Source organism: Suncus etruscus, chromosome 11 (assembly GCF_024139225.1).
Source record: "Suncus etruscus isolate mSunEtr1 chromosome 11, mSunEtr1.pri.cur, whole genome shotgun sequence".
NCBI classification, from domain to species: domain Eukaryota; kingdom Metazoa; phylum Chordata; class Mammalia; order Eulipotyphla; family Soricidae; genus Suncus; species Suncus etruscus.
In genome coordinates, this window is record NC_064858.1 from 10187978 (window position 1) to 10215772 (window position 27795).

The following is a 27795-nucleotide window of genomic DNA, read 5'->3' on the forward strand; positions in this document are numbered from 1 at the left end:
GCTCCGCCCGTTTCCCGGGCTTTCCCGCTAAGGTCAGCAGCTAAGGCTGCACCCAACGCCCAAAATCCTCTGGCTGTCGTTTTCCAAGGAAGCGGCTCCGCGTCATGGACCCGGCCGAGGCCGCGCAGATGGGCGAGGCGGTGGCGGAGAAGGTGCTCCAGTACCGGCGAGACGCCTCCGGCTGGAAGAACTGCTGGCAGAAAGTGAGTGCGGGCCGAGGGCGGCTGCCTGCAGGATGCAGGATCCATCACTTTGGGGCCCCCCAGAAAACTCGCAGCTCCCGCCCCCCGGGAGCTGAACTCCGGGGAGCTGTAGGCGGCCCCCCGGCGGGTGGAGCCCTGGCCCAGGCCGGGCAGCCCGGTGCATGGTGCCCAGGCGGTGCCTCCAACCGCCCTGCAGCCCCTTGAGGCGTCCTGACTCTGTGCCTTTTGACAGAACGGAGTTTCCATTTCCTGGAGGCCTTCCGTGGAGTTCCCGGGGCACCTGTAAGTGACGCCTTGTCTTGGGGCTGGTCAGGCGCTCCCCGGGTGCCAGCCGGCCGCTCGCTGCCTCTGTTCTTAAGGGAGTCGCTTCCAGCAGGGTTGCAGGGTGCAGGGCTGGGAGGGGTCCCCGTGGTGAGCACCCATTCTGTCTGTCCTCCCACCCAGGTATCGAGGCGAAGCTGTGCTGCCTGCACCCACTGCCAAGGTGTGGGACCATATCAAGCCCCAAGATGGGGGCCTGCGGCAGCAGTGGGATGAAAATATCACTGGCTTTGAGATTATCCAGACCATCAGTGATGTAAGTCTCCCCTTGAGTCCCCAGAAAGCTGTTCCCCCTGACATTGGCCCCCTCCCGTCCAAGGGAAGCCTTCCAGGGCCAGGTGGGAGAAATGTCACCGAGGATTGCTGCCAGGGCTAGGAGGAAGATTCTAGAACTCCAAGGTGGAGCACACCTTGGCCAACCTCTTTGGGGAGTGAGTGAACAGGATTTGTATTCTCTGGGCTCTTGTATGAGCCAGGCTCCCCACCGACAGGAACAGCCAACAGAAAAGTTTTTCCCCAGAGCTGATAGGTTGCCGGGACTGAGGCGTGGTTTTGGCATCCACACTGCGTTGTCTACGCTGACTGTTGTGAAACCAGGTCAGGTGGGACGTGGACCCTGTGAGGCAGGTGAAAAGGGTCTGGACCAGTCAGAGGGGTGAGCTCACCCTGTGTCAGGCCTCCTACCCTGGGGCCTGATGCCTGTTTACAGGGACACACTCAGAATTTCATGCACATGTACGCATGAGTGCATAAGAGTGTGTGTGTGTGTGTGTGTGTGTGTGTGTGTGTGTGTTGACACCACTCTGGACAGGACAGAGCATGTCTCAGGAATCTTTCTTTAATGGCCCATTCAAAAGCACATCTTCATTAGAGATTCATGCTGCTTTGCTTCCCAGTGAGCGTGTGCCTGTGGGGAAAGCAGGAGATGAGCTGGGGTGTAGGACATGGAATATGCCAGACTGGACCATGCCCTGCTGATCTAAGGACAGCGCAGGGCAACTGAGGGACCCTTCTGTAAGGGGAGGTTCGGGACATCCCCAGGCACCCACTGGATATTAGTTTCCTCCTACCACTCCGCAGACACTCATCGTCAGCAGGACCACCACCCCCTCAGCTGTCATGAAGCTCATCTCTCCCCGGGACTTCGTGGACCTGGTGTTGTTACGGACGTACGAGGATGGCACCTTCAGCTCCAATGGTGAGTCCAATCCCAGACCCCAGACCCTGGCCGCCCATGCCCCCCTCAGTGCTTGGGGGCAGCAAAGCCAGTTTGACTATGTGAGTTTCCCATCAGTGCCTGAACAGGGGTCCAGGGGCTTCATGGTGCAGGGATGAGGCTCCTTCGCTCCTGCACTGAGATTGGAGGGGCGTCCTAAATGTATACCCCCTCCTTACTCTGCAGCTATCCATGTGGAACATCCATCCTGTCCCCCACAACCGGGCTATGTGAGAGGCTTCAATCACCCTTGCGGCTGCATCTGTGAACCCCTGCCAGAGTAAGGGTGGGACCCCTGGTATAGGAACTGAGATTCCTCCCCATGGGTGCCTCCCAAAATCCTCCCATCTTTTTGTCACTGTCACCTGGCAGAGTTGGGGTGGGGGGGACTCATGGTCACGGCAGTGCCTTCTAGCCGATGAGGAAACTGCGGCCTCTTGCCTACTGAGCTCCGTCCCTGAATGGGGGTGTCTGCCTCTCTGGCCCTCTGAAGCAACCAGGACCCTCACAGCTGTATCACTCTGCGCAGGGATCCCAGCAGGACGAAGCTCATGATGTTCTTCCAAACTGACCTGAGTGGCCTCCTACCTCAGGGCGTGGTGGACTCCTTCTTCCCCCGTAGCATGGCCGGCTTCTATGCCAACCTGGAGCGTGCCCTACACGACTGAGCCCAGCCCAGGACAATGGACAATGGCCCTGACACCAGTCTCTGTCATGTGCTAGGGAGTAGATTTTAGAAAACAGCTCTGTGTTCTTTTCCAAAAAGGACTTTTATTTGTGTTTGTTCACACTGACATTCTTGCTCCCCAACCCCGCCCCTGCCCAGGCCTGCATAAGCTGTTGGGGGGATGCAGAAAGCTCAGTGCTATGCCCCCATGTCTGGGCTCACCTAGGCCTCATGTGCCCGGGTTACCCACGAAAGCCCAGTGCTGAATCCCTGAGTGGCTGGGCTGCAGCCTCGGTCAGTGCGGGTCCCCGGCCAGGGCTGCTCTGTCAGCCCCACAGGCCCTCCGGACGACGATTGTGACAGGCCCGTCGGGTAGTGCCTTGATGATTTTCCAGGCCTCAAAGCGGGAAAGTCCCTGTGCAGCGGTGCCGGCCAGGGCCAGGACCTCGTCTCCAGGCTGCAGGCTCTCCTTGGAGGTGCCTGTGGTGGCCGCTCCTGAGGAGGTGAATAAGGAGCCTACGACTCTCACGGTGCCCATTCTCACCTCCCCCTAAAGCTGGCCAAGTGACTAATCTCCCCCCAGTGCAGTCTGAGCAAAGCACAGAAGATTCCAGAAAGGTCAGAAAGGGCCCATACCCCCAGGCCTAAAAGCGAGCAGGAAGCCAGAACACCCACCTTGGAAGATCCTGTTAATCGTAAGAGGCCGGTCCCCATGCAGGGACCCCTGGCCACCCTCCAGGCTAAAGCCCAGGCCACCAGCTCCTTTGGTCAACGTCACGGTGATCACATTGCCCTCAGCTGCTAAAACACGGGTCTGGTGAGAGGCAAAGCCACCACAGGTGGACCCCATGGCCGCAGTGTTGTGGACTTACCATGCTCCTCTGGCTGGATGGGCACTGTGGGGGGCTGAGGCTCCAGCTTCCTGGTGACCACCACAGCCTGCGGGGGGCCCCGCGCCTGCCGGAGCACAGCCAGGGCATCCTGGTGTGTGGCACCCTTGAGGGACTTGCCGTTGATGGACAGAACCTCGCTGCCCCTCTCTATGGTACCCTCCTGGGCCGCCAGCCCATCCGGGAAGACTCTGTGCACCTGCATGGATGGCGTCCTTGTCAGATCCGGCCACTGAGCACTGGGCTGGGCAGGGTGGGCAACATGGTTCCTGGCCCTCCAACCTGCCCTGTATTGCACCCAGGGAGAAAGAGGGGACTCCAAGGCCAAACAGACCCAGGGGTCTTAGCACCCACGCTTGCACCCGCGTTCGTCTTGAACCTGAATCCCGAAGCAGAGTAAAGTTTCTTGGAACAAACTTTCTCAGGGCTGGGGGATGTTCACCTTTGTGAACAATGGTGGGTTTGGGGTTTGCACCGCACTGAGGGGATCCCTAGTAGGGTTGTTGGTGGCACTCACTGTGACAAGCTTGCTCTCCAGGTCAGCCCCTCCTGCAAGGCTAAACCCCAGGCCTGCTCCCACCGCCTTGTGCAGGACTGTAACACGCACATGCTCCAGCTCCTGAGACAAGACAGGGTCCACAGGGACCCAAGGTTGTGAGCACTTCTCTCTGCTCCCTATAGCACACACACCAACCCTGTACAGACAGGCTGAGTGAGTCTTGCACGGGATACGCAACCCCCACACACACATACAAACATACATGCTGCCACACCACACATAGCCCATATAGCCTGAGTGAGTCCCCATAATACACCACGCAGACCAAGCCCCTCCACAGCATGTGCACACAAACACCCTGTGAACGGTCTAAGTGAACCCTACATCCTATATGCCGACCCACTCTGTATAGACTCTTCCCCCTATCCCTACCAGATCAGCACTGCCTGTGTAGATGTGCTTTCCCCACATCCGGCCACCAGTGCACACAGAAGTAGGGAGCCCTGAGTGGGGGACACAGGCCTGGGTGAGCTGCTTTTTGCAGCAGTTTCAGCAGAGCTTTGGCTCAAAGGGTGCAAATCCTGGCCTGGCCTTTTTGAGGCCCGGGGACCCTACCTCAAGTGTGGCTTTGTCCAGGGTCTTCACCTCCTCCATCATTGTCCGCAGCTCCTCAGGGCTCAGCAGGGACAGCCTGGACTGGCCTGGCTTCAGGGAGCAGGGCGTGCACTCCTCAGCTTCTGTGGGCCCCGCCAGCCCCTCCTGGGAGTCCCACAGCTCCAAGAGGCTGCCACAGGGATCAGCAGGGGTCAGCCTCGATCACAGTCAGCCCAGAAGTTGCCAGCAAGGGCTCTGGAACCCTCCACACACCACCCTTTCCCGAGCCAGCCTTGGGAGATGGCTCTCCATAGCAGCTCTGTGCAGACCTCACTAGTCCTGATTTCAGTGGGGGAGCAGCCAGGGAAAAGGTCCCTGGGGTCTGAGCTCTGTGGCACCCCTGTCCTGCACTTAGCTGAGAAGAGCAGGTCATACCCCAGAGGGATTCACCTGTAACCACTTGTCAAGGCCTGCCAAGGGTGACTGCCAGGAAAACCCTTCCATGGCATCATGTCACACATGCCACAAGCACATGGAAGTGGACACCACATGCTCACACTCTTACTCTTGCATGCACATTCATAAACACACACACACACACACACACACACACACACACATTCTGGGGTTCTGACAGGACAAGGGAAGAAAGGAAGTGATGCAAGCGAGTAAGCCACTGACACTCACTTGAATGAGAAACCACTGTCCAGCGCAGGTTCCTTGGCAGAACTCAGAGTTCCAGGGTCTTCTTTGGGCACCGAGGTGGATGTGGTCAGGAGGCAGCTGAGCAGCGAGCGCAGGACGGCAGAGGACACTTGGGAGCTGAGGCCATACAGCTGGCTGGGGGACCCCTCTCGGGCTGAGGTGCTAGCCAGAGGGAAGCTGTGGGCCCGCTGGCTGGGCTGCTTGGCCCAGGGCTTGGTCCCCTGGGAGACAAGCCCCTCGGAAGAATCTGATTCATGAAGCAGGGCTGGCTGACCACGGGGGAGCTCGGAGCTGTACGGTGCAGACTTCTCAGGAGAGTCTGGCTCAGGAGGTGGGGCTGGTTGACTGCAGGGGTGCCCAGAGCAGTGGGGTGCAGACCTCCAGGAAGGGCAAGTGTTCAAGGTGCCAACGGGACCTGGGGGAAGCTTCGGTGCCTTGGTAGGGACCTGTGCAACTACGGAGCTGGGCGTCTGTGGCTTGAGGCTCTGGGCCTCCCTGCCAGGTAGTTTCAAGGAGCTAAAGGTCTCGAAGGAGCTTATTTTCTGCCTGATGGAGGCGGCCGCCTGCACAGGGGGGCCCTGGCGCTCTAGGGGTGCTGGTGGCTCAGGGCAGGTTCCCTCCGGCAGCAGCTGGGAGTCCAAGGCTCTACCCCTTAAGCTCTTCAGAGTCTGGCGGAACCAGGCAGGCTTGGGGGCCACGGGTGGGCCCTTCTTCTCAGTGCTGCTGACAGCCGCTGAGGCGGCAGCAGTGGGCTTGGGTGGGGTCCCCTGCACCCTGTCTTCCCCGCGGCTGGGGCGTTCACTCATGGCAGGGCTGAACAGGGTCTTGATGCAGTCAGATATGCGCACCCAGGGGTCGTCAGGGGGTGTGGGGTCCCCACAATCCACATGTGCCTGCCTCTGGAGCAGCTGGGGCTTCTCAGGGGACCCCAGGACTCCTGGGGACAGAAAGGCGTAGCTGCACCCCCACAGTATGGCCCTCTCTCCTGGGCCCTGTTCTCGGGGTCTAAGACTGGGGTGAGGGGACCTCACCTGCTGCACTTCCTAGAAGCCACCTCAGCCCTCGGTCACCTGAGTGGGGGTAGATGCATCCCCCAGGCTCTGTACCCCTCCGTGTACCCCACTGCACCCACACCCTGTGGGGGACCACCCAGATATCCCCTGGAGCCCTGGGTACCCACCTGCACAGCTGCTTGTCCCTACTGGTGCAGCCCCCCCACAGCAGGACAAGGCTGAGGCGCTAGGGATGGTCCCCGCCACCCTTTCCTGTATCGGTGGCCGTGGTGCACTGGTTTCCTGGGGTGTAAACAGGAAGCAGAACAGTGTGAAGTCAAAGTCAGGACTTCCTGCTGGCCTGTACCTGGGTTCCTGTGGCACCTCATCCCCTGGTTCCCCTGTCTTGTGGCATCCCATTCTGTGATATCCCAACCCCTAGAATCCCCTTTCTGTGGTACAACTGTCCTGTGACACCCTCACCCTCTGACACCCTCATTCTGTGCTGTGGTTTGAGCTCCTCCAAGGAGAACCTTCTCTCCTCAGAAGTTTCCTGAAGTCAGAGAAGTTCGTTCTCTTCAGTTAAAGTAGATGGAAATTGGGAGGTATCAATGCCATATAGAGAGGAATCTGGGGGCCCAGGGAAGGTGGGAGTGAGAGGATATGGAGAGAGCCAGAGAAGGAGAAAGTAGCAGCAGCAGGCAGGGGAAGAAAAGCCCGTCCTGAGGTCCAGGACAGACAGTTGAGTGCAGCTCAGGGGATTCCCTGCAGTGGAAGCCAGTGATCTGGCGCCCGTGCACTGAACTCTGCTCCCAGCTGCCCTCACAGCACCCTGAAATGACATGTTGGGACACCCCAATGGCCCAAGCTTCCCTTCTTTCCACAGCTGGGGGGCCCGGTCTCCCTTACCTGGTCGGTAGTGTGCTCCACCTTAGGGAGGCCCTGCAGAGGGGGACTGGCACCCCGGAAGTACTTCCGAGGTGGGGGGTCTGGCTTGCAGTTCGTGGGCTTCCGCACTAGGATCTCACAGGACTTGCGTAACCGCACTGGCAGGTGGTCGGCCTGGCTGACAGGGGGATGGCTGGGTGTGTTCATTTCTAAGACGGGGGACTTGTGGGCACTGCAGGGGCTGCCCCCTGGGGACGCAGCTGCATAGCTGCTGGAACGTGCCATGACCTGTGGTCTGCGGCGGCCTGCCGTCCCACTCTCACCCCTGTCCAAGGCTGGCCGCCCGTGCCAGCTACTCTCCAGCCGCTTGGCACCTGCTGGGAAGTGCAGGGGACCAGAGTGAACATGGCCCATTTAGGGGAACCTGGTCAGAATTGGTCCCCTTGGGGTCACAGAGTAACAGGCATGAAGAGAGGGGCTGGCTCACTTGTTTACGCACAGGGATTCTGCCCCCCATCCCGACCCTATCACGGGCACCCCTATTGGCTCTGTCATCTGTGGGATGGAGTCCCCACCCTGCTGCTCTTTTCTCAGACCCAGAATGAGCTAGTCTCAAGGGGCCAAGGGGGCATTTCTCTCCATGAGTGAGCCAGGCCAGGACACCCCAGGTCTTGTCAGACTCATAGCATGAGCAGCAGTAGTTGGTGCCTGACCCCCTACTTTGGGAGGCCCTTATAGAGTGAAGCTGGCACCCCGGAAGTACTTCTGAGATGCAGCTCAGGAGCTTCCCATACTAGGATCTCACAGGACTAGCGCAGTCACAGGGGCAGGTACCTGGCCGACAGGGGAAGGCCGGGGATGCTCATCTCCAAGTCAGGGGGCTTGTGGGCACTACAGGGACTGCCCTTGGGGACACAGCCGCATAGCTGCTGGAAGGTGCCATGACCTGTGGTCATGTGCCATGACCCGGTGCCTGACCCCCAAATGCTCCGGGCCCACAAAGTCCTCACCGTCCAGCCCGCACGCCAGCTTCTCCCTCCCGAAGCGGACGTTCTCTGCGCTCTGTGCCACAGCTGCTTTCAGCTGCTGCTCAGACACCTGGGGAAGCGGTATGGCTCAGGGGTGGGCCCACAGCCCTCTGCCCCTCCTCAGGGCCCTGCAACTCGCACCCAGACAGGCTTAGAGCATCATGCCAAGGGAAAAATCACCCACCTGTGCGTCGGGGTGCCGGCTGACCACAATGGGGACAGGGCCTGGCTCACAATGGCTCAGCAAAGAGTAGACATCACTCAGCGTCATGCAGTGCACGGGGCACTCGCTGATCTCCACCAGCTCGTCGCCACACCTGTGGAAGGCCAGAGGACCCCTGAGACCCTGGGGGAGAACAGGACTAGGTACAGGATCGTACCCGCAAGCCACAGAAAGCCACTGTACCCACGACCGTGACAGCTAGACCTGCAGCCCCTCAGACAACCTGAGTGACCATGTGTCCCCATACCTCAGTGTACCCAATGGAGTGGCAGGAGGTCAGGCAGGTGGAGAGAGACAAAAGGCACAGCAGGACTTCCTATCCCCAAGGAGGGCCAGGGGTAACCGAGGGTACTGAGCATGTGCCGTGGCTGTCCCCACAGAGCCCCCTCCCCGAGTACCCCAGAGAACTAAGAAGGTAAGTCCTTGACCTCTTCTAAAGGGACAGAAGTCCCCTGGAAGCCCTCGTTTCAGCAGGGGAAACTGAGGCACAGCAGGAAAGGCCTGGCAGCCCATAGGGCCGGTGACTCACCTGAGGCGTCCGTCTAGGTGTGCCACGGAGCCAGGCGACAGGGCAAGCACGAAGATGCCAGAGACGCTCTGCAGGCCAGGGACGCTGCAGAGGCCCACGCCCAAGCCCACACCGGCCTCTGCAGACAGACATGAGTCCACAGTAGGCCCCAACATGAGTTTGGGCTGGGAGGGATCCCCGAGGGGTCAGAAGCTGAGGCTTGTGTGTGTATGGGTTGGGGAATATGTGTGCTGGGACGTCTGTGGTTGTTTGGGAATACTTGTGACGGATGTGTGTAGTTATATGGGGTATGTGCGACTATCTGTGTGTGTAGACATGTGGGGGTACATGTGACTATGTGTATAGTTGTGGGGTACATGTGACTAGGCATGTGTAGTTGTGGGGGTACATGTGACTGAGTGTGTAGTTTGGGGGTACATGTGGCTGTGTGTGAAATTGTGGGGGTACATTCGTATGACTGTGTGTGTAGTTGTGGGGTTACATATGACTGTGGAGTTGTATGGGGGTACATGACTAGGTGTGTGTGGACGTGGAGGGGTGGGGGTACATATGACTCAGTATGTGTGTCCCTGTGTAGGGTATATGAGTGGCCGTGTCTACTGTCTTGAGTTCCCATGGCTGGGTGGTACCTCATGGGATTTGGACCTCAGACAGGCATGGCTGCATGCTACTAGGCCGGAGTGTGGCACCCCTTGCGTGGTGCCCCCATGCAGTGAGGAGAGGACCCAAGCATAGCCCACCTTTGCGCAAGGAAACTTCCACCAGGACCCGGTAACTGGACCGGGTGCTGCTGCCCACGACCCAGGTGCTGTCCATGGAGGTGCAGGTGCCCGAGCTCAGGGAGCGACACAGCGGTGGGGACAGGACGCTGCTTGGGGCGGGGGGTGTCGTGAGGCGAGTTCTCACCGTCAATGTCAGCAGCCCCTTCTTGGCTTGCTGGGGCAGAGACACAGACATCCAGAGGGAGAAGGACACAGAAAAGAATGGGGAGAATGATGCAGCGGGAGACAGACACAGAGAGAACCGTGAGAGAAAGGAAAACGGGAGGAGAACAGTATTACTGGGGAGAAAAATGGCCTCTCAAAGACACAGGGAGACACTTTGCAAGCAAATGCCGCCATGTCTGCAAGTGTCTTGCAGACATGGCGGCATTTCTTTGCAAAGTGTGAGAAGAGGTAGAGGAGAGCTGTGTTTATGCATATGCGTATGTGTGAGAGAGCAGCAGTGCACACAGGTGGCACAGATGCAGACATGACTTCCCAACCAACCTGGGCCCAGAATTGAGTGACAGGTTACCATCAGGTCAGGTCAAGACCGTGGGACAGGATGTGGGGGTGCTGGGCCAGGCCCATTCACCTTGAACTTTTGCAGTGCCTCCTGGTGGGTGAGTCCAGCCAGGGGTTCTCCATTGAGTTCCAGAATCTCATCTCCTGTATAGGGGTTAGAGGACCCTGGTGTAGGGGCAGGAGGGGATGCAGGGCCATTCCCACATGACCCTGCCACCCACTTTCCCTTCCTACCCAGCTCCCTGCTCCCTCCTGTTGCCTGTCTTTGGAGCCCCACAGAGGCCAGGAGAACCAGGGCGCTGAATCCCCCACACTTCCCTAGGAATGAGATTCAGACAGCAATCCCCAGACACACAGGGGGCACCTCAAGAAACAGCAGAAGTTCCCATGGTGCATCAGTGTCAGCACCTCGAGAGAAGAAGGAACCTGAGCCCAGAGCAGCGTCACCCAACTTGGGGACAACCCCAGCAGCGGAGGGAAAACGCTTTTGTGCATGACAAGAATGTTCCAGAAAGGTAACCAGATGGTGCTGCTGTCTTAGCACAGAAGCAATTTTGGGGAACTCGAGCTGGGAACCCACAGGACATTCCCCTGTCTGTCACAGAAGGGGCCACCACTGCTGTGGGTGCTAGGGCTCAGGATGCACGTGGCCTTCATTGCCCTGACAGACCCCACGGTCTCCGTACCTTCCTGCAAGCGCCCGGTGGCAGCGGCCGCACCTCCAGGGAAGATGGTCCTGATGTAGATGCCCATGGGGCCATAGGCACTGTCCTGTCCCCCCACGATGCTGAAGCCGAGGCCCTGTGGCAGGGGAGCAGACCAACCTCAGCAGGAGGTCCTGCGCTCTGCCCATCCAGGAGCCCCCATACTGCACTACAGAGCAAAGAGGAGCCCTGACCACCAGGATAGACCAAAGACTCAGCCCTACCCACCCCTGTGGTCAGTCAGGTGACAGATCAGTCAGCTCACACAGGCTCAGTGCACATGGCTGGCAGGAAGAGATGGGACTTGGGGCTGTGGGTGGCAAGGACACCTACTCCTGCCCGGCAAGATGGTGCTGAGCTGCCCAAAAGTTCCCTTCCACAGCACCAGCCAGATGCAGTACATTATGAGAAAGATTGTGGGGCTGCCCCACATCTCATCTTCTGGTGGGGCCTGGACTTCGGAACTTAGGGTGCGTGCCCCCAACTGTACATAATGGCCCCTGGAACAGGGTCAGTACCTCTCTAAAGCCCCTAGTTCCGCCCTGACTGCCTGCCCCACGCCTGCACCCCTGGCTGGAAACTACATGGTTGGGACGATACAACAACGGTCACCCCAGCAGAGGTGCCTCTCCTTGTGTGGCTGGCAAAGAAACTTCCAGACGGTGTCAGCAGGCGCCCCTGAGAGCCCAGTCATCCCATGTGCACACCCTCAGGGCTGTCCCACTCACCTTGGCCTGGCCCTTCATCAGCACCACGCTGGAGATGGCCCAGGCAGGCGGGGCTCCCCCAGGCTGTCCCAGTTGGGCACTGCTCAGCGAACGCGTGGCTCTCCAGGGGCCCTGTAGTGTGGGGGGAGGAACAGGCCCGCAGGAGATGGAGACCCCCAGGACACCTCCCAATGGGAGGAAGCACCCCAAAGCCTCAGCTCAGGTCTGAGGTAGGATGTGTCCTGGGTTTGCTTCTCACGGCGTGCAGGAGGCACTGCCAGACCAACTCCTGGCTCCCGATCCTCCTTACCCCTGCCTGGCCTGCCGACCCGTCCAGCTGCTGCGACAGGGATTTGTGGCCACTGCTCAGCGAAGGTGGCTGTCGGCTGGGGTCAGCGGCACTGGGGCTGCTCCTGGGAAAGTGCTCTGCATCCCCTGAGTAGCAGGAGCTCACACCTGGGCCGTGAAACCAGTAGCTCAGCCTGGGGCTCCCTCATCCCAGTGAGATTCCTGCACCTGGCAGGGGCCCTCAGGAAGGGTTGGGTATTGCAGTGAGGAGTGCCTAGGGGTCTTGGGCAGGATAGAACCCCCCATTATTCTGCCAACAAAGTGAGGTGCAAAGTAAAAGCCCTCGGGGATATGAACCGCCACCAGGCTGACTCAGGGTGGGCCCCCTGTTTTGGTGGTTCCAGGAGGCCCACTCCACATCCCAGAGAAGGACAGCACCGGCCACCCCACCCCCAGCTGAGGAATGAGTCTAGGGGCTCCCCGAGCCCTCTATGCAGGAGACACTCACTGGTGGAGCTGCTTCGTGCCCGAGGGGGGCTGGTCTGGGAGGGCAGAAAACTCATCACTTCTGGCTTCTCTGATTTTTCCCGAGACAGTGTGGAGGAGGCATCCTGCAAGGTGACAGTAGCCGGTGTCACAGGGAGTCGGGATCCACAGCCAACAAAACACTGCACCCACGGACTCAGAGACCAGAGGATATGGGGAGACAAGAGCCTAGATGAGGGCCACTGAGCAAAGTCCCCCAAGGGATGGCAGTGGAGAAAGGGTGGGTGCAGGGCAAAGGGGGGGCCCTAGGGCAGATCTTCAGCTCAAGATACGGGACAAAGTCACTTCTGACCACATTCCTGGTGCCTCCAGGCCCCAGACCAGTGTGTGAGGCTCTCGGGGTACATAATGTGTACATAGGGGTCCCACAATGTTTGGGCTTGACCCTGCACCTCCACAGCTGTCCCCTGCACCTCAGGACCCAGGCTTGGGTCTATGCCTCTGGGTCACCTTCTCTTCCTCTCGCTGAGCCTGAGTGTGCAGTTTGCAGGGCAGAGGGCAGTCAGGAAATAGGGGACAGGCGCCTTCTTCCCCCCATCCCTTGCTGCTGACAAAGACTAGGAGACAGAGGGGCTGAGGGGAAATGAGGAAGCAGAGCAGGTAGGAACTGTGGGTGAGTGAGTTCTAAGTAGGGTGGTGGTGGGGGTACCCGTATGTCCTCCACTGAATCTCTAGGTCTCTCCCCCTTAGCACCAGCAGGTGGCGCTCGGTCACCTGCACAAAGTCCCACAGAATAAACCAGGCGCCTCTTTTGGCCCCAGACACCTTTTTTTTTTTTTTTTTTTTTTGGTTTTTGGGCCACACCCGGCGGTGCTCAGGGGTTACTCCTGGCTGTCTGCTCAGAAATCGCTCCTGGCAGGCACGGGGGACCATATGGGACACCGGGATTCGAACCAACCACCTTTGGTCCTGGATCAGCTGCTTGCAAGGCAAATGCCGCTGTGCTATCTCTCCAGGCCCCCAGACACCTTCTTGAGGGTCTTCAGCCTTGACCTCTGCCACCCCCCTGTACATGGCAGAGGCTGGAGGTTCCTTCGGGACGCGTGGAACTGCCTCTCTGGCAAGGCCAGTGGGTAGGGCAGCAGGAGGTCCATAGCTTGGAGACAGCTGGACAGTGTCCTTGAGCCCGCCCTGCAGTGGCGGCTGGGCTCAGGAAGGCCAGGGCAGGGGTGGTCGAATTTCCTCTCTACCTGGGTGCTGGGGTAAATGCTCCGCCATATCCTCCCTCCCCACAGGGAACCCCACAACATACACGGTGCCCTAAAGCCAGTTGGTCACTTTGTGCTAGGCTCCTCAGATGAGGAAGAAGGATGGGACTAGAGGCCACCCCCAAGCCCAGGGCCTCCTCCTTCTGCCAGTCCCGACACAGCCTCACACCCATGGTCTGTCCTCTGCACCTCTCAGGAGCCTCGACCAGTCCCGCTTCAGTCCCCAGGGCCCCACCAAGTGGCCACAGTTGAAAGCTATGTAGAGGCACTCCCCTTTCATCCAGCAGGAACCCTCAAAGGTGATGACTGTCTTTGGGGTCCTATGAACCCAACCATCTAGAGAGGGGCGTTGTCCCGAGTGGCCATGACTAATCACTACCAGACACACCTCCAGGCAGGCCCTGAACGTAGACCACATGGGCTTCTCCAGAGTCTTGAGAATTCAGGCACCTGGCCAGCTCGCCCAGCCTTCTTGGGGGAGGGGGGTCACATGTCCCAGAGGGGAGGTGGCAGGATGCAGGGGATGGGTGGGACATGCATGTTCTCTGGGCAGAAGTGGGAGGTGAGGACAAGGCCCCGAAAGAGGAAAAGGGCAGACACCTCTGGGCTGAGAGACAGAGAGACAGACAGACAGACAGAGACAGACAGAGAGAGAGAGGCAAGAGGAGAGGAAGGAGGAAAGAGGAGAGCAGGGGAAAGCAGAAAGAAGAGGAGAGAGAAAGAAAGAGACAGAGATAGGGCCGGAGTTTTAGCACAGCCTTGGACATGGCAGACCCTGAACGAATCCAGGTTCGATCTCCGGCATTTGGTCCATATGGTCCCCCGAGCCTGCCAGGAGCGATTTCTGAGCTCAGAGCTAAGAGTGACCCTGAGTGCTGCTGGTTGTGCCCCAAACCCCCAAAAAGGAAAAGAGACAGAAGGAGAAGTTCCCTTCCAGATGGACTTGAAGGAGCTGAAGCAAAGACACATGAAGGCACCAATATTCAGCCAAGGGGATTCATCAGTGCTACAGGGTGAAGACTCTGGTCCAATGCCTGATGCCCAGTGCCCATCTGTCCTCCCTCCCATCCTCCTGCCCTCCAGGCCCAGAGCCCAGGAGCAAGTGGTATGAGTGAGAGAAAAGCCTGGCCCATGGAAAGGGGCGGATGAGAGGTGAAACCTCATCCCCCCCATTCTTCCTAGGTAACTTGACCTTACCTGCAAGACCCTGCCTATTTCCTGGGAGGGGTCTTGGAAAGGGTAGATAAGGTTTTGACCAGAGGGGATGAGGCCTTTTTGGTCTTTTGCCAGCATGGAGGTCAAAGGGAAGATGGCTGAAAGGAGTTAAGATGCAGGCCTAGCTAAGAATGGCTGAATGCTTAAAAGGTTATGATATAGGCCACACATGTGGTGGATAGGACATGAATAAAGTTGATGCTTCCTGATGCCTGTCTCTGGATGAGTCTGATTCAACCATTCACCTAAACTTGGGACCCGCCAGCTGAATGGGGATTGCGAAGCCACGTGGCCTGGGATGGCAGAGAAAGATCCCTCCATCCATCCACCTCAATCCAGCACCATCGTTAATTATTTAATTCTACAAGAGGAGCCGCAGAGATGCACCTCCAGCTCTGCTGGCAATCTGCACCTGGGCACCCCCGCTCCGTGATCCACAGGGAAGACACAGGGAGCCAGAACAGGAATTCGGGGGAGAAGGATGGAAGAAGGGAGGTGGTAGCTTTGAAAGGAGGAGAAACGAGAGCATCAGTTTACTGACAGACACCCAGACACCCAGAGCACTGACAGGTACTGTGTGTGTGTGTATGTGTGTGTGTGAGAGAGAGAGAGAGAGAGAGAGAGAGAGAGAGACAGAGAGAGAGAGAGAGAGAGAGAGAGAGAGAGAGAGAGAGAACACCCCTGGAGAAGAACTACACACACTGTGTGACTTTGTTAGCACCTCCAGGAAACATGTACACATCTGTGTGTGTCTGGTGTGTTTTCTAGCATCTCCTAAATACCTATCCTGTCCAAATCACTCACAATTACTCACAATTTACTCACATCTAGAAAGCAGAGACAGGGTCACGAGCAACCCCTCCAAAGCCTCTGTGACTAAGAAACTATGTGCCACCCATGATCTCATAGCACTATTGTGCAGAAAAACACAATAGCCAAAACATGTCCTTCTGTCTCCAAAATAATGCACAGGGCCGGAGATTTAGCACTGAGTACGGTGTTTGCCTTGCATGCAGCCAGTCCAGGACGGATGGTGGTTCAATTCCCGGGATTCCATATGGTCCTCCGAGCCTGCCAGGAATGATTTCTGAGCATAGAGCGAGGAGTAACCCCTGAACGCCACCAGGTGTGACCCAAAAAACAAACAAACAAAAATAATGCACATATGGAATACTCAAATGTTCAGGTAAACTACCAATCATGGGCAGATGTATAGCTTGTACATGTATTTATAACAAAATAATTAAAGTTGGGCCAGAGCGGTGGCGCAGCAGTAGGGCATTTGCTTTGCACGTGGCTGACCTAGGAAGGACCATGGTTCAATTCCCCCAGTGTTCCATATAATCGCTCGAGCCAGGAGCAATTTCTGAAGGCATAGCCAGAAATAGTAATCCCTGAGCATCACCGGGTGTGGCCGAAAAACAAAACAAAACAAAAAGAATAAAAATTGAAAATCCAGGGGCCGGAGAGATAGCATGGAGGTAAGGCGTTTGCCTTTCATGCAGGAGGTCATCGGTTCGAATCCCGGCGCCCCATATGGTCCCCTGTGCCTGCCAGGAGCAATTTCTGAGCCTGGAGCCAGGAATAACCCCTGAGCACTGCCAGGTGTGACCCAAAAACCAAAAAAAAAAAAAAAAAAATTGAAAATCCATTATCTAGGTCTGTCCCTAATTAAGCCTCCAGAGTATATTTAAAAAGAAATATTAATGACATAGGAAACAAAATATGTGGGGCCGGAGAGATAGCATGGAGGTAAGGCGTTTACCTTTCATGCAGGAGGTCATCGGTTCGAATCCTGGCGCCCCATATGGTCCCCTGTGCCTGCCAGGAGCAATTTCTGAGCCTGGAGCCATAAATAACCCCTGAGCACTGCCGGGTATGACCCAAAAACCACAAAAAAAAAGTCAATTAAATCAAAGCTGACTGAAACCCATTCCTGGAAGCCTAGAAGGGCGAATGGAGGAAAATTAGCATCAGAAATGTAAAGGAGAACTGCTCCAGTGCCTCCCAATCCTACCAGCACCCAGTCTCTATCCCGGCCGCTGTGCCAGCTGCCATCATATTTACCCACAAAGCTTCTGAGGAATTGAGAGAGGAGATGCTCATATCCTCCTTACCACACGCCAAAGAAATCAACACTGTCTCAGTGAGAGCATCCACCAAATGTGCTAAGCTTTTCCACAATGTGGTACAAAAATCCAAAAATCAGATGAGGCAGGGGTTGGGGGCAGAGTCCCTGAAGAATGCATCTTACCAAAACTGATATTAGAAGCACTGAAAATGTTTTGTCTAAATATTCTGTCTCCATTGAATAGATTAAACAGTCGTTTAAAATTCATCCCCAAGAAATAGCCAGGCTCAGATGACTCATAGTGAATTCTTCCAACCATTTCACAAAATACAGCACCAGTATTTGCCAAATTCTTCCAGAGCATGGAAAGAGGAAACATGCCGAGTATTTCATGAGGCCAACACCCCCCTAAACAGGGAAAGCCAACAAGGAGACTTTCACCTCCCCTTCTGTGCCGGCCCAAGGCGCCTGCATGTCCATAGGAAGACCAAGAGGCTCATCCATACACCTTGGCTCGGCGTGTCTGTCCCTGAAATTTCATTTTAACATCCAGAAAAGACTGCAGTGTTCACTACCAACTACTAACTACCAACTTGCGGGGTTTAGCAAGAAACCAACTGAAAGCTGTGAGGCCCCGTCAGTGAAGGCAGGAAAGAACCATTTTGAAAGTAAAGCCTTGCCCCACCTCACCCCTACAAACACAAGGAGCCTCTATACAGCAATGGTGCTGTTGGCCTTGATAAGGGCTGTGAGACAGAAGTAAAGAACCCACGACCACACCTTGCAGAACTGTATGCTGTAGATCTGCAGTGGGAGGGTAGAGACCCTCTCCCACTGCTACTAAGAAGCCCTACACTCCAACGTGGCCTAAAGAGGAGAGAAGAGGAGTGTTTGTGTGATAGCTACCAAGATGCCATAGCACAGTGAGTGGGTAGGGCATCTCCCTAGTACATTGCCAACCTGGGTTCGATCTCCTGCATCCCATAGGGTCCCCTGAGCATTGCCAGGGTGATTCTTAAGCACAGAGCCAGAAGTCAGCCCTGAGCATTGCTGGCGTGGCCACAAAATAAAACAAGCAAAAAATCCACCTCTTTAAAAGCTCCATACTGGACCGGAGTGGTAACAGTGGTAGGGTATTTGCCTTGCACATGGCTGACCCAGAACAGATGCAGGTTTGATCCCTAGGCATCCCTTATGGTCCCCGAGCCAGAAGAAATCTCTGAGCACAGACAGGAGTAACCCCTCAGTGACATAGGGTGTGCCCCCCAAAAAAACAAAAACAAATAAAAGCTCTATAATGAGACCAGTGGGGAGGGCATTTGCCCTGCACGTGGCTAAGCCAGGCTCGATTGATCCCTGGCATCCCCTAGGGTCCCCTGAAGCCAGCCAGGAATAACTCCTGGGTGCAGAGCCAGGAGTAAACCCTGGGTATCACTGGGTATCACTGGGTGTGGCCAAAAAAACAAAACAAAACAAAACAAAACAAAGAACCTTGAGACTATCCCACCAAGAAAAACATCACAAGGACCAAACAAACAGAAAGGGGAGAATTAGAAGCAACTTTGACTGTGGGGTCACTGGGAGCTCTGATTGTTGGGGTTCTCTCAGGCCCTCTGAGGTGTGCCACCTGGACCACTCTGCACAGGCACCAGAAAAGCAGAGGCAAGAATGGGGACAGAGAGATTGAAAAGCAGTAGGGTGTGTGCCTTGCACACCTGGTTCGATTCCCGGCATTCCATATGGTCCCCAGAGCCTGCCTGGAGCTATTTCTGAGCACAGAGCCAGGAGTTATCCCTGAGAGCCACCAGTTGTGCACTCCCCCCGCCCAAATGCAGAGGCAAGTAAAAGGGAATAAGAAGACATCCTTGGGGCTGGGAAGGTGGCGCTGGAGGTAAGGTGTCTGCCTTGCAAGTGCTAGCCAAGGAAAGATTGTGACCGCGGTTCGATCCCCTGGTGTCTCATATGGTCACCCCAAGCCAGGAGCGATTTCTGAGCGCTTAGCCAGGAGTAACCCCTGAGCATCAAACGGGTGTGGCCAAAAAAAAAAAAGAAGAAGAAGAAGAAGACATCCTTGTGCGGGGCAAGGTGGAAGTGGGCATCCCAGCTGGTGCCCAAGGCCTGCTGCAATTTATAAGCCCAATGAAGCAGACAGCGGGCACAGTTCCTGGAGACCTGGGCAGCAGCCATTTCTTTCAAACGTGTGGTGGGAATCTGGGTCAAGAGGGGGTTCCTGGGGCTGGCAAGATAGCATGGAGGTAAGGCGTTTGCCTTCCATGCAGAAGAATGGTGGTTCAAATCCCAGCATCCCATATGGTTCCCCGTGCCTGCCAGGGGTGATTTCTGAGCATACAGACAGGAGTAACTCCTGAGAACTGCTGAGTATGACCCAAAAAACACAAAAAAAGAGGGGGTTCCTAGTGCTCACTTCGGCAGCACATATATTAAAATTGGAATGACACAGAGAAGATTAGCATGGCCCCTGCACAAGGATGACACGCAAATTCATGAAGCATTCCATATTTTAAGAAAAAGAGGGGGTTCCTAGATAGCTCTTTCTAGAGAGGTCTGCTTCCCTTCTGGGGTTCAAGCCTAACCCATCTGAGGAGGGAAAGGAATCCAGGAGGATCCTTGAAAAACAAATTCCGACTTCCTCATCCTCTAAGGGGCCCTTCTCCTTGGAACACAAGAGGGGGGGAGCACATGTAGGAGTAGCCGCACAGACAAGGAGGGGCAGCGGGGCTTGCAGGGGTGGGCACGGGGACAATCACAAAGCTTGCTTTGGCCCCTTACCCAGCTCATTGAGAGAGCTCTGCCCCCATGAGAAAAGGGTATGGGAAGGAAGTGGCCCCTCCTGTGCCCTCAGCACCTCTAAAATGCTGTTTTCTTGGGGCTCTAGACAACCCCTAGAGGACCCCCCCTACTGCCACTGCCTTGCTGCCAAGCGCCCGCTGGGCAGCGTGTCTGAGCTGCTGTCCCCAAACTTCCCCTTTTTTGCTTCTCTCCGGGCGTTTCCAGCCCCGCTGACGTCAGGCCCACCAGATGTTGTTTTGGAATCTGGTCACCATGGCCCCACAGGCGGCCGGCTGGGCCAACTGAGTCAGGCCATGCCCTGCTTCCACATCAGTGAAGAGAGCCTCGTCCTGGGAACCTTGCTGGGTGGTTACCTCACTTGTGATCCCACAGTAGGACAAGTGCCCCTGGGACCCAGACTGCTGAGGTGCCCCTCTGGGTCGGGATGTGCTGAATTGCAGAAAAGACAGCCCCACCCTCAAAAACCCTCTGCAGTGCACAATCCAAAAGCTGCCTCCCCACGCCCTTCCTCTTGGCCTGCCAAGGTCCCCCAGTTCTCTCCCATCATAAAACCTGGTATCCCCAAACTGTGGCTAACAACTAACAACTTTGGGGCTGGAGTGATAGCACAGTTGTAGGGCATATGCCTTGCATACTGCTGACCCGGAACGGACCCGCGTTCGATCCCTGGCATCCCATTTGGTCTCCCGAGTCTGCCAAGAATAATTTCTGAGTGCAGAGCCAGGAGTAACCCCTGAGCACCGCTGAGTGTGGCCTCCGAAAAATAAATAAATAAATAAATAAATAAATAAATAAATAAATAAATAAATATATATATATATATATATTTTTAAAAGGGCCAAAGATATAGCACAGCAGTAGGGCATTTGCCTTGCATGCGGCCAACCCAGGACAGATCTGGGTTAGATTTATGGCATCCCATATGGTCCCCTGAGTTTTTTGTTTTGTTTTGTTTTTGGGCCACACCCTGTGACGCTCAGGGGTTACTCCTGGCTATGCACTCAGAAGTTGCTCCTGGCTCTTGGGGGACCATATGGGATGCCGGGGGGATCAAACCGCGGTCCGTCCTAGGCTAGCGCAGGCAAGGCAGGCACCTTACCTCCAGCGCCACCACCCCCAAAAAAAGGTTTTTTAATAAAATAATTTTAGGGGCCAGAGAGATAGCATAAAGGTAGGCATTTGCCTTGCATGCAGAAGGACAGTAGTTCAAATCCTGGCATCCCATGTCCCCCGAGCTTGCCAGAGGCAATTTCTTTTTTTTTGGCGGGGGGGTGGGAGGGAAGGATCATACCCGGCAGCGTACTCCTGGCTCTATGCTCAGAAATTGCTCCTGGCAGGCTCAGGGGACCATATGGGATGCTGGGATTCAAACCACCAACCTCCTGCATGCAAGGCTAAACACCTACTTCCATGCTATCTCTCCAGCCCCATGCTAGGAGCAACTTCTGAAAGCCCCTGAAATCTCCTGGACACCACCAGGTGTGGTCTAAAAGACAAAAAAAAAGGTTTTTTTTTTAATAAAAAAAAAATGTTTAGGGGCCCAAAGAGATAGCATGGAGGTAGGGTGTTTGCCTTGCATACAGAAGGACGGTGGTTTGAATCCTGGCATCCCATATGGTCCCCCGAGCTTGCCAGGAGCAATTTCTTTTCTTTTCTTTTTTGGGGCCTTCAACCCGGCAGTGCTCAGTGGTTACTCCTGGCTCTGTGCTCAGAAACCGTCCCTGGCAGACATGGGGGACCATATGGAATGCTGGGATTTGAACCACCATCCTGCATGCAAGGCAAACGCCCCTACCTCCATGCTATCTCTCTGGCCCAACAAACAAAATATTTTTTAAAAATTAAAAATAACTAACAACTTAGAGGCCTGGCAGTGTGTTTTTCCCAGATGTCAGGACTCAGGGACCCATGTCACATGGCTGTATCTATAGCCCTGGAGGACTTTTGAGAATCAACAGCTCCCTACTCGGGCTTTAAGTCACAGGCATCCTATCACAGGTTTGTGGAGTGAGGGTCCTGGGTGGGGGGGCTAGACTTGTTAGCCTGGCAACAGCCCCTTGGGCAGATCTGGGGTCCAAGGCCATGGGAAACAGCCCTTTACTAGAAGTCTGCAGGACAAGATAGGGGCTGGGGGGCATTGGGGTAGGAGATGCCGAAATCAGCCACCTCCATCCCACTCACAGGGCTTGCCAGGTTCCAGGTGGGGCCAGCCAGATCCCCTCTGCTCCCCCCATGGCCTGTGAAGCCCACTAGCGCTCACGAAGTGGATGCCCACCCCCAGCCCTGCCCAAGCCTCTAGGTATCTCCCTCGACTACGGAGACAAGCCCTGGGCTCACCTTTGAGAACAGCCACCTGCAATTCCTTCCCCAGTCATTCCCGCCTGCCAGATTCTCTGCCGCCTCTGCTGTGTCCCCCTCCTGGCCCAGGGTCCCCCCGAAGAGGTCAGGACCCTTCTCCTCGGGGCTGTGGCCATCATCACTGGTGCGGGCACTGCACAGGATCAGTGAGCGGGAGAAGGAGCGCAGCGTGGAAGCGGGCCTGCTGCGGCGTGGCTGGCCATGGGGGTCCATTCTCAGAGCAGAAGTGCAGCTGCGCTTCTTCCTGTCAGGGTCCCTGGTTCGGGCCACACATGGGGCGGTCACCAGCTCCCGGCGCCCTGCGGGTAAGAGGGAGGACACAGGAAGGCGCCTTGTGACTTGGTGCCTTGTGACACGAGGAGCCAGGCTGGGCCATGTCCAATGCAGGGGTGAGGCAGTCACCCCTGGGGTCCACCAGGCCTCTAGCCCCACTGCCCCCACTCACTGCAGGACAACTAAGCCACAGATAAGGAAACTGAGGCACAAAGTGTCCTGTGCATGGCCACAGAGGGCCTGGTAGGTGTGGTAAAAACACCCACCCTCCCAGGGTCTGTATCAAGGGATCTCTGAGCTACAGAGCAAGTTCAGGGCTGTGTGTCTCTTGAAGTCCCCCCAGTTCCATGTGGGGCCTCAGCTCATGGAGAAGGTCTTAGGTTGGCTCTGACCCCCAGTGCCAATGTGTGGATGGCAATGCCAGGGTGGGTCTAAAATCCTTGGCCCAGTCACACTGTCACACCTGTCGGGTCCAGCTTCTGTGTGGCAGGTGACAGTGGGCCGAGGTCCCTTGGGGGATATTCTCAGCTGAGGACCAGGACACTGGTGCTGAGTGCCTCCTGCTCCCACCACGTCCCCAAGTCAACTCCTGGGCTCCCTAGCACAGAAGGGAAGGGATATATCCCCCCACCAATAGCTCCTTAAGGATTGGTCTCAGGAGGCCCTCATGGATCCCTAGGAGATACCACCTCTGCCAGCTCCCCCAAATGCGCCTGTGACCAGAGCAGGCTCTGGCTTTCCATTTACTGCTCCAGAACCTTCCCTACAGCCCTGTACCTGTCTGAGGTGACACCGTCCATTAGACTAGCCCTGCACTGAGGACCTGACTGCCCAGGGACCCCACCTTCTACCCCCACTCCATGAGAGTCAGACAGGCTGGTAACACCTTGGAGCTGTGGAGGACTCGGTCCTGTGCCAAGGTCCCCACCAAGGCACAGAGAGGTTAAGCATTTGGTCCAGGTTACACAGCTTCCCTGCTGCCTGCCTTCCCCTCCCCAGAGGCCTGCATCCCTTTTCCTGCCCCATCTCCTACCCCACTTCTTCTTAATTTGTTTTGTTTTGTTTTGTTTTGTTTTTGGCCACACTCGGTGACACTCAGTGGTTACTCCTGGCTATGCGCTCAGAAATCGCTCCTGGTTTGGGGGACCATATGGTATGCTGGGGGATTAAGCCACAGTCCATCCTAGGCTAGTGTGGGCAAGGCAGATGCCTTACCGCTTGTGCCACCGCTCCGGCCCCTCATGCCCCACTTCCTTCGAGCCTGAACCTGGGGTTGAATGAGCATACTCACTATCTGGACACCATGGGGGCCATGGACCCTGATGGCAGACAAGGGTCATACGGCCTCACGCTCCTCCCTGCCTCCCCTCCCATCATCTGTTTCCTTCCCGGACACTCCCAAGCACGTTCTATCACTTCTGCAAAACCAGAGTCCACATCCTCTGGGCAGGGGGCAAAGCGGGAACTATGCAGTGACCAGGACAGCCCCTCCATTCCCACACACACACTCTGCTCACATGACTGAGAACAGACACTGTCCTGTCCCCCTATGTGGCCACTTTGCGACGTGCCCAGCGCACCTGCGTAATGAAGAAGTAAATGCATGGTGTGTGTCTATGTCTATGGGATGTAAATGTCGTGATTGTGTGTCTGTTTATTTGTGTGACTGTGTGAGTGTGTGTGTTGGGGGGATCGTGAATGTCTGAGTCTCTGTTGTGACCAGCATGGTGACACAGAGCAGGGTTTGCAGCTGGTGGGACAGAGAATGGAAGAGCTTCTTGAAGGGCTAGAGGGAGGGGTCAGGCCAGGAGGGTCAGAAGAGGCAGAGTGATGGGAGGGCAGTGCAGCATGTGAGGAAGTGAGAGGGGACCCATGGTGGCTTGGCCCCAGCTCAGAGCCTTGACCCAAGCACACTGGGTTGTAAGTATGAGGTGCACAAAGTGGATGGGCCCATGAGGGGTCTGGGAGCGTCTACGTAAGGTACGGAGAGTGGATGGCCAGGGCCCGGAGGGTTTCTGAAACTGGATTTTCCTCCCCAAGCCTCAGACTGTGCCCAGGTCACCCCCAAAGGCCTGAGTACCCTCCTTGGGCTGCACTGGACACAGACATGGGGGCTGGCCTGGGCAAGGTTGCAGTGACTGGGATGGGAGGGTCCTCGGACTGAGTGCAATGGGAGAGGGGACTCAGCACCTGCTCTGGCCCCATAGGAGGGCCAGGCAGGGCAGCTGTGAGCTGTACTGCCTGGGAACTAAGGAGGAAGATGCAGGTGATAGAGTCAGGCAAAAGGGGGTCAGGTCAGCTGGGAAGGCGGGCAGTTTGGGGGTTCAGGTTGGCCATACTCCTGCAACCAAACAGCCTCACCTTCCATGGAGTCTGTCCTGAGCACCCTCTCCCGCACAGTTTTGGAGTGCCTCCCAGGGGACACTCTCTCTGGCCCTGTCCCACCCCCCCAAAAAAACCAGCAAGAGCCCTCATGTCTCCTTTCTATTCAATTGATCACAGGGCCAACTGAATCACAGTTGGAAAAAGACAGAGTCAAGGGATGGGTAATAGGACAACAAGGAGGGCATCTGCCTTGAACTTAGTTCAATCCCTGGCATCTGAGATGGTCCCCCGACACTGCCCAAACTGACTCTGAGCACCACCGATTATGCCCCCGATCCTTCCCCCCACAAATGCAAAACAAACAATCATACTTGAAGGAACTAAGCCAGCCCTGCTAGGTGTTCTTCTTTCTCCTGGTCCCCTCAACCCTGTGCAGTCCCTAGGTATGGCTAGGAACCCCAACCACCACCACCACCACCGCCACTGCCAAGGTCTAGCCACAGCCCAACAGAAACAAGATGGGACATGCACTGCGATCCCCCCTTCTCCCATCAGGCCACCTGGCCCCGCACTCACCTGGCACGGCCGCCCCCACTGCCACGGGCTCCCTTCTCCTGCGGCAGGGCCCACCCTCTGGAAGGACTGTCAGGACCCACGTCTGAGCAGAACCACAGATTACAGTTGCGTCTCTTACCATGAGGGCCAGCTAGTGGATCCCGAGGCTTGACTCAGGGAGGTGAGGGCAGGTGCTGTGCCGCCACCTGTTCAACAGGAGGCAAGTGACCCCAGGAAAATGTCCGGCCTGGCACAGTACCCGGGGGCTCCAGCCTGGGCCATCTGACAGCTCTGTGTGAGCCAAAGGTTGGTCCAATTGGGGCCCTGCCCAGCACCATCTGCTGGATGGCAGAGAAGACTGGAGACCAGCCTAGAACCCCCCAGGACCTCCAGGAGGTGATTGGCCTTTCTTCTGTGCACGCCCATATTTCCCTGAGTATACCTGTACATCCCTATACATTCCCAAGTATCCCCATGTATCTGCGTGTGTCCCTGAATGCCCTTGTATCCACGTGTTTCTACATGCTCCCATACCTCTCTGTGCACCTGTATGTGTCCCAAGTGCCCAGTGTGTGTCCTTTCATGTGTCCCCTGAACCCCATGCAGCCATGGAGTCTGAATGTAGGTTGCTGGGCCAACCCTGAAGCCCCTGCCCTGAGTAGCCCAGGCACCAGATTAGACACATCTTTGTGCCCTTCTCTGGAGCATGAACCCAGATTCCTGCTCCCACCTGCCCTCTGATCCACCTTCGGAGGACATGACATGTCCACTACAGAAACCTCCTGACACTCCCACTGTCCCCCCACCCACTCCCCCAACTAAAGTGCAAGTATTTGGCTTTTCTCTTTCATTAGTCTGAAGTTTTCAGATTCTCAGTAGCCACCCCCATTCTCCTACTCTGCACCCCAGCCCAGCCCCACAAAGGGCAGTGCCCACACAGTCATCTAAAGAATGCTCTTTCCCGTCCGGCACCCAGGAGCATTTCTCACCATGGCACAGAATTCTGACTTCCCTCCTTTCCCCTGCCACTGTGACATGGTTGTTCACGGGTGAGGGGAGTCCCTAGCAAGTCATGGCATTCCTCCTCCCACAAACTGCTGGGGGAGGCCTACGCATGCCCTTTTCAGCTCTACCTGCTGCCTTTGATGCCTCAGTTATTCAGATGTAGGGTTGCTTCCTCAGAGAAGACCTCTGGGATGCCCTCCTACTGGCTGCCAGAGTCCCCACTGTGCAGCCCCCTCTCCCAGGGCACCTCCAGGAGCTGTGGATACCCTCCCTTCAGATGCAGGGTGGAAGCCTGATGACTTCACAGTGGGGCTCTGTATCTCTGAGACCTCCACAATCCCCTATCCAAAGTGCCTGCTGATTAGCTATCAGGGTGAAGGAGGAAGGAGGCATGGAGGTGAGTCAGGACACCCCTAGCCTAGGGACACAGCAGCACCCATCTCTGCACTTCTCCCCCCTCTCCTGGGCTTCCCAGACTCGACCCAAAAACAGGAGCCACGAGGTCTTAGCACAGGTGCCTATAGCCCCAGTACCTCGAAAATGCAGGGCCTATTGGGCTCATTGCCCAGAGTCCAGCACCCTACCTGTAGCGGCCTCTCTGCCTCGGCCTGGTGCTGGGACCTCCCCAGACTCGACGCCCAGACCTCCTGGGTAACCAGGATCCCAGGCAGAGATAGCAGCAGGGCCCAGGACAGGAAGTGGGGGCCTGGCCTGACTGGGTGGGTCGGGGGACCTCCAATAGCCTGGGTCCCCCTCCTCCTCCCACCCTGAGCCAAGCTGTAAGAGAGGGGACCAGGTCACAGCAGCGAGCAGAGACACGAAGTAGTCAGACACCAGGTGTCTGCTTCTCAGGGAAAGGATTGTCTGCAGTCTGCTGGCCTGTCTACCTTAGAACCAGGCTCCACCCTGGATGCCTATGCCTCTCCTTCCGACACACACACACACACACACACACACACACACACACACACACACACCCGTAGCCTGGCTTCCAGGTCTTCGAGGCAGAGTGAGGCCCAAGCAGGCTCCCAGCTGGGCACTCCTTAAAGCAAACCATGTGTGTCCACCCGGCTCAAGGCCCATGGCTGCTGCCTCTACTCAGGCTTCCACAACGGGGCGGGGAGGGGGATTCTCCCTGGTTCTGGGGGTCTCTGGCTGCAGACCCACGTGGGGTTCCATGGAAGGGACCTATGGCCATGTAGGGCTCTGCCCACGCCCTGCGTGCCCACCCAGCCTCAGACCTGCCTACCTGCAGGTCAGGATGCTCCTACCACAGACCTGCCCTGCTCCCCCTCTCACTGGGCCTCACAGCCCCTCTCCCACGCCTCGACGCATCTCCCCCAGGGCTGTCCCCATCTCAGCGTAGGGTCAGGAAAGACACAGAGTCATTCCCCCAGTCAGGGGCCACTTCATCCCTCCAGTGGTCCTGCAGATGGTCACACACCATCATGCTTCCACACCTTGCAAAGATCACATACCTAAACACACTGTCCTAGTCACATACGTGGCCACACTTTCCTCCATGCTTACATTCACATGCTCTGCTCCCTCCGCCCCTCTGGTAGCAGAAGGTACCTGAGGCCAGGTCCCTCCGTCCACTCACCGCTCGCTCTCCAGGGAAAGATTTTCTTCTGCAGACTCATGGGGCCTGGGAGGTCGGGCACCCCAAAAGTGCCTGCAGCATGGAG

General features: G+C 56.6%; 2 protein-coding genes and 1 non-coding gene across 4 annotated transcripts; 2 read left to right on the plus strand and 1 right to left on the minus strand.

Moving 5' to 3' along the window:
* Positions 1-45: 45 nt before the first annotated feature.
* STARD5 (StAR related lipid transfer domain containing 5) lies at positions 46-2505 on the plus strand. Its single transcript, XM_049783271.1, has 6 exons — positions 46-203; positions 436-485; positions 648-780; positions 1605-1722; positions 1927-2020; positions 2270-2505. Exons 1-6 carry the CDS (start codon positions 105-107, stop codon positions 2406-2408), a joined length of 633 nt encoding a protein of 210 aa, XP_049639228.1. The 5' UTR covers positions 46-104; the 3' UTR covers positions 2409-2505.
* On the minus strand, positions 2492-27776 carry IL16 (interleukin 16). 2 transcript variants are annotated; one of them, XM_049783245.1, is made up of 18 exons: positions 27711-27776; positions 21929-22248; positions 12249-12351; positions 11763-11908; positions 10728-10842; positions 10112-10185; positions 9496-9691; positions 8756-8873; positions 8188-8320; positions 7986-8073; positions 6997-7349; positions 6276-6390; positions 5078-6032; positions 4412-4580; positions 3815-3916; positions 3280-3496; positions 3083-3208; positions 2492-2902 (listed from the first exon to the last, which is right to left on the minus strand). In XM_049783245.1, exons 1-18 carry the CDS (start codon positions 27748-27750, stop codon positions 2703-2705), a joined length of 3570 nt encoding a protein of 1189 aa, XP_049639202.1. In that variant the 5' UTR covers positions 27751-27776; the 3' UTR covers positions 2492-2702. The 2 variants fall into 2 exon arrangements, with proteins under 2 accessions (XP_049639202.1, XP_049639203.1); XM_049783246.1 differs by lacking the exons at positions 11763-11908; positions 12249-12351; positions 21929-22248; positions 27711-27776 and adding an exon at positions 11474-11596 and having other exon boundaries at positions 6997-7352.
* On the plus strand, positions 19198-19304 carry LOC126023442 (U6 spliceosomal RNA). The gene has a single exon (XR_007500565.1). It is a non-coding gene; the product is annotated as a U6 spliceosomal RNA (small nuclear RNA).
* Positions 27777-27795: the final 19 nt, after the last annotated feature.